A 10,932-nucleotide genomic window follows, 5' to 3' on the forward strand; every position below is an offset into this window, starting at 1 on the left:
CCGCCGCTGCGGGCAAGCCGCCGCCGCCCGCGCCCGCTGCGCTCGCGTGCCGCCCCGCGCAAAAAAAAAAAAAAACGCGCAAAAAACACGCGCAGCGCCCCGCGTAACACCTCGCGCAAAAACACCCGCGGTGTCCCGCGCAGCGCCCCGCGCAACGCTCAGCACAGCTCTCAGCGCAGCACCACGCGCAAAAACACGCGCGAAAACGAGCGCAGCGCCCCGCGCAGGCGAGAAGCTCCGTGGGTACCCCGGAGCGCCCGAGCCCCTCTCCTGCAGCGCTATTCGTGCTCTTCTGCCTTTTTCCTTTCAACCGCTTTTCCCTAAGAAAGAGCGGGGAAAGGAGAGAGGGAGAGAGGGGAGGAGGAGGAGGAGGGCAGCACTGGAGCCCTGCGCCCTCCGCCCGCTCCGCGGCCGCGGGGCTCCGTGCGGTGCGGGGCAGATGGCCGCGTTCCCCCGGTCCGTGCCAGGTTTCAGCTTCACGCTGTTATTTTGTTCTTCTGGAACGAGACTGGTGTTGCTTCCCAGAGAGGCCCTATTAGGACAAAAAGAAAATCCCGTGAATAGGCGTAACAGGGCACCAGGAGGGATCGGTCTTAAATGTATTTTAATATGAGCCGGGCATTGTGTGTAATTCAGCGCTCATCATCGTTTAGTCAAAGAGTTATGGCAGTGATTGGGAATGAATAGAGGGACATAATGGATACATGTGGCGTTTGCTCATTATATTCAACTTAGTCCAACTCCTCTGTGGAAACTGTTCAACTTTCTCTCCCTTTAGCCTGTCACAGTGAAATAATACAGACATTGGTTCCTCAAATGGGATAGCCTGCCATGCTATTATATTTCTACAGCTAACGAGGGCTTCATAAGCCTTTGATACAGCCTGATCTTTGAAACCTTTCCAAATCTCCTCAAGCTTATGCTAAATCCTATTTGGAACTTTTTTTTTTTTTCCTCCCCTTTCTTTTTTTTTTTTTCTTTTTTTTTTCTTTCCTTTCGCCTGCTAGTGCCCCAGGCTTAAGAAACCCGGGCGGTGACATGCATACTAACGCATGCGGGGACAGCTCCTGAAAGGCGACTTACGGCGCTGATCACAGGCTCTCACGCGAGGAACACGGCGCTGAGGGTGCGGGGGTGAAGGGATGCCGGACCCCCCCCCGCGATCAGCTGGGCACGGCCCCTGTCTGGCCGCGGGATGAGAGCGCAGCACAGCATGCACGAACCCCGCCGCTCCCCTTTGCCAAACCCGGAGGGAAAAAGGGTGAAAAAGGAGGGGAAAAAAAGGGGGAAAGAAAGAAGAAAAAAGCGTATGAAAAAAAGGGAGGAAGAAGAAGGGAAAAAAAGGAAAGGTATAAAAAAAGCGAGAAGCCCCTCCCCCCCCCAGGCCCGGGGAGTTAAAGGAGACAAAGGCGGGCGCCCCGCGCGCCCCGCTCCCGCCGGCTGCCTGAGCCGCCCCGGCTGAGGGGATTGTCGGGAGCCGCCCGCTTCCCATTGGCTCCGCCGCCTTCTCATTTGCATACGCCGTCTATTAAAGGCGGCGCGGAGGTGCGGACGGGCGCAGACGGCGGTTGAGGGTGTGTGGTGTTGCGCGCATTTTCCGCACCGCGTCCCCAATCTCGGTCCCGCGCAGGTGCCATGAGCCCCTTGCGGCTGCTGGCCGCCGGCTGCCTGCTGGCCCTGTCCCGCTGCAAGACGGTGCGCTACCGCACCGACGAGGAAGGGGCGCCGGGCACGGTGATCGGCACGCTGGCCGACGAGATGCCGGTGAAGGCTCCGGGGGAGATGAGCTTCCGACTGATGAGGCAGTTCAGCAATAGCTCGCTGGTGCGGGTGCGGGAGGAGGACGGGCAGCTGAGCATCGGCGAGGCGGGGCTGGACCGGGAGCGGCTTTGCGGGCAGGCCCCGCAGTGCGTGCTGGCCTTCGACGTGGTGAGCTGCTGGAGGGAGCGCTACCGCCTGGTGCACGTGGAGCTGGAGGTGCGCGACATCAACGACAACGCGCCCCGCTTCCCCCGTGCCCAGATGGCGCTGGAGGTGTCGGAGAGCGCTGCTCCTGGCACTCGCCTCCCACTGGAGGTGGCCGTGGACGAGGACGTGGGCTCCAACTCCATCCAGAGCTTCCAGGTTTCCCTCAACAGTCACTTCGGTGTGGAGGCGCAGACTCGGGCGGACGGAGCGCGCTGCGCAGATCTGGTGCTGCTGCAGGAGCTGGACCGCGAGCGCCAGCCTTCCTACACCCTGGAGCTGGTGGCCAAGGATGGCGGCAGCCCTGCACGCTCAGGCACAGCCACTGTGCACGTCCGCGTCCTTGATGCCAACGACAACAGCCCCACTTTTGCACGGAGCTCCGTGACAGTGGAACTGCCCGAAGATGCGCCGCCTGGCTCCCTGCTGCTTGACCTGGATGCCGAGGACCCCGACGAGGGCCCCAACGGAGAGGTCGTCTATGCTTTTGGCAGTCAGGTGCCCCCTGAGGCGCGGCGGCTCTTCCGCCTAGACCCGCGTTCCGGCCGTCTGACTCTGGAGGCTGCTGTGGACTACGAGCGTACTCGTACCTACGAGCTGGACGTACGGGCCCAGGATCGCGGTGCCAGCCCCAGGGCAGCCACCTGCACCGTCGTGGTGCGCCTTACCGATGTCAACGACAACGCGCCACGCATCAGCATCAGCGCTCTGCGTGGTGCTGGCAGTGCCGCCGGCGTGGCTTACGTCAGCGAGGCGGCTGCCAGTGAGAGCTTCGTGGCCCTCGTCAGCGCTTCCGACCGTGACTCTGGCACCAATGGGCAAGTGCGCTGCAGCCTGCGAGGCCACGACCACTTTGCCTTGCAGCGGGCCTACGAGGACAGCTACATGATAGTCACCACGGCGGCGCTGGATCGCGAGCGCATCCCTGAGTACAATCTCACCGTGGTGGCTGAGGACCTGGGCTCCCCACCCTTCAAGACCGTCCGCCAGTACACGGTGCGGGTGAGCGACGAGAACGACAACGCACCGCTCTTTGCCAAGCCACTCTATGAGGTGGCTGTGCCAGAGAACAACCCGCCAGGTGCCTACATCACCACTGTGGTGGCCCGTGACCCTGATCTTGGCCACAATGGGAAGGTCACCTATCGGCTGCTGGAGACTCAAGTCATGGGGGCCCCAATCTCTACCTACGTCTCAGTTGACCCTGCCACTGGGGCCATCTATGCCCTGAGAACGTTCAACTATGAGATCCTCAAGCAGCTTGACCTGAGGATCCAGGCCACTGATGGAGGCTCCCCACAGCTCTCCAGCAGCACACTTGTCAAAGTGAGGATGGTGGACCAGAACGACAACCCTCCAATCATCATCCACCCGGTGCTCACCAATGGCTCGGTGGAAATCAGTGTCTCCAGCAAGACCTCCCGTGATGCCTTGGTGGCCCAGATCAAAGCTCGCGATGCGGATGATGGGGCCAACGCCGAGCTTACCTTTGCCTTCCTGGAAGAACCCCAGCAGGACCTTTTTGCCATCAACCCAAGCACTGGAGACATCGTGCTGAGGGGCGACCTCTCTGAAGAGCTGGGGCAGCTGTTCAAGGTCATCCTCACTGTCACAGACAATGGGAGGCCCCCTCTGGCCACAACTGCCACTGTCAACTTTCTGGTGACCGCCACTGCTCCTTCCAGCATCCAGGAGGTAACCAAGCCCAGCTCCTGGCAAGGGAAGGCCTTGCAGTGGGACATCCCTCTGATTGTGATAATCGTCCTGGCGGGCAGCTGCACCCTCCTCCTGGTGGCCATCATTACCATCGCCACCACCTGCAACAGGCGCAAGAAAGGGAATGAGATCAAAAACAACAGTCCCCTGAAGGAGCAGATTGACATCTCCCACCTGGAAAAGGGTCGGCAGGAGGACAGCAGCCAGAGGGGAAACGTGTTCGAGGTACGAACTTTCCCCAGCAAAACCTCTTTCAGCGGCCCCGACCCTTCTCCAGCAGCTGAGGAGATCTCCACTGCAGAGAGCAGCAGCGACAGCACCTGCCTCTATGAGGGTCAGAAGCGGCTCAGAGGAGCCGGCGGGGAGGTAAGGTCCTGTGCATCCTGGAAAGTGGAGGGTAGAAGGGGAGGATCGCAGGGTGTAAACCACAGGGATGCAGTTATGATGCTAATTGACCCTTTACTACTTCCCCCAACCCAGCAGGGTTTCACCGCCACTCCAAGCTTCGGCAAAGAGCCCGCTCCCCCTGTGGCCATTTGGAAGGGGCATTCCTTCAATACCATCTCAGGCCGGGAGGCAGAGAAGTTCAGCGGCAAGGACAGCGGCAAAGGCGATAGTGATTTCAACGACAGTGACTCAGACATCAGCGGGGATGCCCTGAAGAAGGACCTCATCACACACATGCAGAACGGTAAGGGCTGCATCCCACTCCCAGTGCTCTGTGTCCCTCTGTGCAGATAGATGGACAGCGTGCTGCTTGGAGGGATGCATCTCACACACAGAGCAGGGAAACCTGATACTTGGGTCTCCTCCCAGCAGGCTGTTAAGTGCTGGCTTCTGCCCACACTGAGCACTGAATGCATTACTTTAGAGCTGTGGGTGTGTTTTACCCCCTCTCCTCAAAAACCTTCCCCTTCGTTTCATCCTGTGAGCTAAATGATGTAACCCTAGTTCCCTGAGCGTGCCACAGAGCAGCGCTTCCCAGCGCTGTGTCCGCACGCTGTCCTCTCACGATTGATAGCTGTGGGCTGCGAGTGGTGGTTGTTTCTGCAGCAACGACTGGTTCCTCCTTCCCTCTCTAGGTCTGTGGGCTTGTACAGCCGAGTGCAAGATCCTGGGCCACTCAGACCGCTGCTGGAGCCCCTCCTGTGGCCGAGCCAACCCGCACCCTTCTCCCCATCCTCCAGCGCCTCTCTCCACCTTCTGCAAAAGCACATCCTTGCCCCGGGACCCGCTTCGCAGGGACAACTTTTACCAGGCCCAGCTGCCGAAGACGGTGGGGCTGCAGAGCGTCTACGAGAAGGTGTTGCACAGGGACTTTGACCGGACGATCACACTGCTGTCCCCTCCGCGTCCCGCACGGCTCCCTGACCTCCAGGAGATCGGGGTGCCCCTCTACCCGGCCCCTTCAACCAGATTCCTGGGCCCCCAGACTGATGCCGCCGAGAAAGCATAACCCCACTGGCACCATGCACACGACTCGGTCGCTCCCAGGAGCCTTTAAGTTATTGACCAGACCCAGTGTTGTATGTGTAAATATGCAAGATGTGCCTTAAAACATGAAGGTGTTGGGAAAGATTTCCCATCGGTACTGTTTGGTATTTGCAAACAACAGCAACAACAAAAATTGTTTGTAGTTAATGTAATTTTTATGAAATGTGCAGTATTTAACTTTTTTTTTCCTTTGTTTTTCTACATGGTTTTCTTTGCGTTTGGTTTGCCCATGGCCTGCCATTTTTGTAGTGTTTTTAACCTGTACAGTGTGTAATGTAATGTTTGTACATAATGAAAATTGGTTATATTTTTATATAATAAAAGCTTAAAAAATGGGAACTCTTGCCAAAGGAACTGTCTAAAAGACACAATAATTATTAATAATATCCTGAATATGTAGAATCTCGTAAAGGAAATTCCTCTTTCATAGTGTAATAGCACCCCAAGCAACGCAGTGTGCGGAGACGTTTGCCTTGCCAAATGTGACTTGTATCTCTTGAATCTGTGGTCAGTTTAAAGTTAAATGTTATTTAATTGCCTTTGGTTCCTGTAATCTGTGTCACTGATAAACACTAATAAAGGTTTTGTGATGTGTTGGAGGGATCTGTCTGTGGTTTTTGCGCTTCATGACTTCTGAGTCTTCACAGGTCAATGAAATTTTGTGCAAAAAAAAAAAATGAACAGAACCATGAGCAGTGCTACATCCTATACATCCTATCTTACCCATTCCTCATCTGCGTTGGAGATGCAGCTCTGGAGTTGGTAATGCTGGGACATGGGGGACAAGGAAAGCTGTGTGATAGCTGTGTGCTGCTCACTGCCTCTGTAAGCTCCTCCAGACAGACCCTTTGCTGGTGGAACTCCAGGGAAGCTACATCAGTCAGCTGAAATGCTCATGATGTAAAAATACCTTCGTATCAGCAACCACTGGAGTGCTTTGCTTTCTGTTAGGGCTGGAACTGATTGGGGTAAAGCTACATAGGCATGTGCTGGTAGGTTTATACGCTACTGAAGCAGCTGTGCTGAAGTGTGTAAGCATTGAAGTGTGTTTGAGTACATGCACCTATTTATACACTACATTTGCACATCAAGCAGTGAAAGAATAGATGTCTATTACCTTGCGATCATCTCTGATACGTATTTTGCCTCTTTCCACAAATGACAAAGACCCGAGCAAAGTAATCATACCCAGCTTTGAAATTCCCTCCCCTCAAATCCTCAAGCTAAAAGCAGATCTCAAATCCTTCTGCTGAAATCACGTTTGGAATAGCGTTTGGTGAAAGAACGTGAAGCATGTGTTCAAAAATGCTTGTACCAGAGATAGTACTTATATTGGAGATTTAATAATAGCTCTGACTTTTCTGAAAGGAAGAATGGATCCTTATGTTGAATATGTAACTTCATGTACAAACCAATTATCTATACATCTGTACGTGACAAAGCTTTGGTTTTGTCATGAATTCTTCAATGATATGCCTAACTAGTATAGTGTATATAGAGAAAGGATGACTCACAAAGAAAATATAAGTCCTTCATAGACATAAACAAAGTCTCATTAGACTCTATAAGCAGGAAACAATATCCTGCTTCTGTGTTCCTTAACAGAGAGAAATTCCCTCTCACCCCTGACTACCAGCTTTGTCAAGCTGAGTGTGACCAAGTCTTCGTGCACGTACTCTGAGATTTAACAGGGGCTTCATAAAAGACTTTGCATGGAGATTGATGGTGGGCAGAGTGTCAGTACACACGTTTGAAGGGAATTGATATCACGCTGATGCCAGACTAGATTGGGATGCAATGTCAGTGATACAGCTTTTACAATCAGGAGAATGGGTGAGAAGCTCTGGTGATTGATGGAAACCTGGTAGTAAAAGTCAGGATGCATCTAAATAACCGAGAGGGCCGTCTTGGTTAAATTTAGAGCTGAGGCTGAAGGGTGGGTGCTGAGAAGGGAGCTCAGAGCCTCTCTGCTGGCTAATCAACAGTGATTCAGAGCAGCGAGACTGCATGGGAAGTAATTAGTCATAACTCTTAAAGCGGAGAGGAAAAGGCTCTCTGCCAATAAGGGAGAGCAGTCTGATAAGCTAGATCCTCATGGTCGAGTCTGAATAGTGGTAGGACAAGGGGGAATGGATTTAAACTGAGACAGGGGAGGTTTAGGTTAAGATATTAGGAGGAAGTTTTTCACACAGAGGGTGGTGACGCACTGGAACAGGTTGCCCAAGGAGGTTGTGGATGCCCCATCCCTGGAGGCATTCAAGGCCAGGCTGGATGTGGCTCTGGGCAGCCTGGTCTGGTGGTTGGCAACCCTGCACATAGCAGGGGGGTTGAAACTAGATGATCGTTGTGGTCCTTTTCAACCTCAGCCATTCTGTGATTCTGTGATTCTGTGATATGTACTGCAGTGTTTCCAAGGCAAGTCCCCAGATCCTGCTGTGTGGGAGGCAGCAGCTGCCAAAGGGCAGTTCCCCACCTTGGATTGGAGTGACCAACTCACACTGGTGTCTGCAATAGACCCTGTGTACTCTTACTGCGTGATTTAGTGTCCCTCCCATCTTAGAATGAGTTGGGGCCATCTCTGGCTGCATCAAGCAGTTTCAGGGAAGGAGAAAAAAGCCACCTGCTCCCAAAGCAGCTTTCAGCATCAGATAGCTACAGTCCAGGTTTGGCAGGTCCCAGGTCCTGCGAGTAAAATGTAGGGTTCATCCCCCAGGGTTAAAGGGACCTCTTCCTGAGAGCTTCACATCACAGCTTGGAGAGGAGCAATGGGGCAGTTTGTGTGAGCCACTGAGGCACCGGCATTTCCTTTTGCCTGCTCAAGCTCCTTTAATATTTAGATGCCTAAATGAGGTGGAAGAAGTCTGCAGGCTCCCCCAGATAGCACTACAAGTCATCCAAAGTGCATCCAAGTGGAGATGGGAGCCCAAGGCTTAGCTCAAGGCAGGGCCCTTGAATCAAGTGTTGGCTTTGCTGATGCTCTTTTACTGTATTTGCCCTAGTTTTTGTCTTTTATTTTTCAGTTAGCATAACTAAGGTTTTTGCTAACATACTTCAGAAATTAAAGCAGATCGCTCAGTAACTCCATATATATGCCAAGCATGGTGTGGCATCAGCTCTAACCCTGAGCTGACTCCCACAGAAGTCACTGATAGCCACCTATGACTGAGTCAGTGGAAAGAAAGAGGCAATTCTGGGACATTAATCATCTCCTCCTAAAGTGGAGGCTAACAGGTCTGGTCATGGAGGAGATTCTGCTCCTTCCCATCCCTCCCTACAGGCAGTAGGAATGTTGCACTGTGTACAACTCTCCTATGACTCTTGACTGCTTTCAACAGGATGTTCTGCCTTTAATAATGTTTGATGGAGCCCAACACCATGAGGGGCCTCATTCTGCTTTCTGCAGCACACACTCTCTAGTTGCAGGACTACTAGGCAGTTGGGATGGCAGCACTCACACTTGTGAGTAGATGCAGCTTCGAGCTCTGGGGTGGGAGGTTTAATCTCATCACCTCAACAAGTGCTGGAAATGCATGGAAAATGTGGCTTAGGCCAGCTTTGAAGGCAAAGAAACATCAGGGTGGAATATTGCTGAAAACTCAAGCAGACATGCCAATTCAGTCCAAAATGGAGACGTCTACATGCGAGGTGCCTACATGACAGACAATGGAGAGCTGGGCAGGAGTGTGCAGGAGGCTGTCCAGCTCATCTCCCACATCAAAATCACTCCCTAATCTCCCTAACTTCACCAACCACCTTGCCTTTGTATATGAAGGTAGATTAAGCACCTGCCTTGCACATGGGCACACATGTGGAAGCAGAAATTCAGATGTGGATGCAGAAATTAACTGTGGGCTGCTGCAGTTCTGGCAGAGTTTCCCAGAACAGCCAGACTCTCTAAAGGAATGCTGTCACCAGAAGGGATCGTTTTCATCTCCAACTCTGTATTTCCATGGCTGCTTTGCCACCTGCACCCAGGCAGCTCTCCTGCTTTGAGGAAGGTTCAGAAGGCCTGCACAAAAGCACCAAAACTGGGCTGATTTCTGCAGATTAATTCACCCAGGGGTCAGATGAATGTCAGAAGAAGGCAGAGAGGGTGTGATGTAGGGGAGGCTTCCACTGCAGGAAGGCAGGGCTGTGCTTTTGGGTAGCAGCCAACAGTAAGGTCAGCCTATATGTAGTGTAAAACCTCTGGAGGTTTATAGGCAATTTCAGTCCTAATGCCTCATTCCTTTTGGATGCTTTGAAGGCAGAGCAGCAGTAGTAATAAAGCCAGCTCACTCCCCAGGTGTTACCAAAGACCAAAAAATGTGATTGGTGATTGAGGAGAAGTGCTGCTTCTTTCCATATATGCCAAGGTCTTCAGGTGTTCTTTATTTAGGAAGGTGCTTTAGAGAAGCTCCCCAGAGTTGGGTTCCCCCTCCTGTAGTAGCCATAAGGATCCCTCCATTCAGCTATCCTTCCCAATAGATGCACAAAGCTGGTTTGACACTCCCTGCCCACAATGCCTGTGGCACTGGGACCCCCACCACTTTCAGGGCTCTCAATGGCTTCACATGCAAGGCGGGGAAGTGACTGCATCATCAAATGCTGCTGAAGGATGTGGATGCTTTTGTGCTAACTACATCATCCAGATTGAGGTCCCTACTTAAAGTCTGGATTTTCTCCCTTCTGGTACAACCTGGATGAATTTGCTACAGGCCAGAAGTGAGGATGCCTCCCGCCCTCCTGGGTGACTTCTTCAGATACATCCAGAAGATGGACAATCCTGAAAAACGCTGTCAAGGGGATAAGGAAGCACAAAAAAAAAGATTAACAAAAGGCAACCGCTTCCTTCCTTAACATAGAAAACTCTTCTCCCACTCACATGCTACAAGAAGAAGGGAAAAACCAAGCCTTTGGTGGTACAGGAGAGAGTGACCCACACGGTATGGAAATAAGCAGTTTAGAGGTTACAAACACACAATGTTTTTAGAGGACTATCTCCAGTAAAGTATTCAGATTTATTGTATGCAGCAACCTTCTCCCCTCCACAGGGTGTAATTTTGCTGCTCTGCCAAAGGTGTTTCTCCTCCCTCACCTGAGGGCTGGATGACTGCAGGAATGGGATTCAGCCCAGGCTGGCAGCCTGCTGTGACCTTCGCTGGTTGGGTGATGTACGATGACAAGAGATCAGAAATCCTTGGTAGCATCACCTTGGACACTTGCAGGTCTGTACCTCAGAGTACTTTTTTGAAGGCCCAGGATGTTGAGGAATTTGTTCAAGGCAAAGCAACACATCTGTGAGAGAGCTGGAACTAAATCCAAATGTTTTTTTGTTTCATGCCACCGTACAACCGTACAATACAATGGGATTGTTCAGTCTGGAGGAGGCTAGGGAAGACCTTATCACTCTTTATAACAGCCTGAAGGGAGGTTGTGGTGAGGTGGATGTTGACCTCTTCTCCCAGGTAACTGTGATAGGACTAGGGGGAATGGCCTCAAGTTGCTCCAGGGAAGGTTGAGATTGGATATTAAGGAAATTTTCTTCTCAAAAGGAGTGGTAATGCACTAAACAGGCTGCCTAGAGAAGTGGTGGGGTCATCGTCCCTGGAGGTGTTCAAGAACCATGTGGATGTGGCACTAAGGAACATGCTCAGTGGGCATGGTGGGGATGGGCTGATGATTGAACCAGATGGTCTTTGTGATCTTTTCCAGTCTCTATGCTTCTATGATTCCATGAACCCAGGACAAGACCGGCATGCACCAGAGACCAGGGGC

General features: G+C 52.5%; 1 protein-coding gene across 2 annotated transcripts; it reads left to right on the forward strand.

Moving 5' to 3' along the window:
- The first annotated feature begins 1,379 nt into the window (after positions 1-1,379).
- PCDH8 (protocadherin 8) lies at positions 1,380-5,774 on the forward strand. 2 transcript variants are annotated; one of them, XM_010728852.3, is made up of 3 exons: positions 1,380-4,047; positions 4,162-4,372; positions 4,764-5,774. In XM_010728852.3, the coding sequence occupies exons 1-3, from the start codon at positions 1,636-1,638 to the stop codon at positions 5,135-5,137; spliced, it is 2,997 nt and encodes a 998-aa protein (XP_010727154.2). In that variant the 5' UTR covers positions 1,380-1,635; the 3' UTR covers positions 5,138-5,774. The 2 variants fall into 2 exon arrangements, with proteins under 2 accessions (XP_010727154.2, XP_010727155.2); XM_010728853.3 differs by having other exon boundaries at positions 4,165-4,372.
- Positions 5,775-10,932: the final 5,158 nt, after the last annotated feature.

This window comes from Meleagris gallopavo, chromosome 1 (genome assembly GCF_905368555.1).
Source record: "Meleagris gallopavo chromosome 1, MGAL_WU_HG_1.1, whole genome shotgun sequence".
NCBI lineage: Eukaryota > Metazoa > Chordata > Aves > Galliformes > Phasianidae > Meleagris > Meleagris gallopavo.

Coding starts and splice junctions, on each gene's coding strand:
- PCDH8 (XM_010728852.3), top strand. CDS start 1,636: ATGAGCCCCTTGCGGCTGCTGGCCGCCGGCTGCCTGCTGGCCCTGTCC. Junction 4,048..4,161: donor TCAGAGGAGCCGGCGGGGAG/GTAAGGTCCTGT, acceptor CCCCCAACCCAG/CAGGGTTTCACCGCCACTCC. Junction 4,373..4,763: donor CATCACACACATGCAGAACG/GTAAGGGCTGCA, acceptor TTCCCTCTCTAG/GTCTGTGGGCTTGTACAGCC.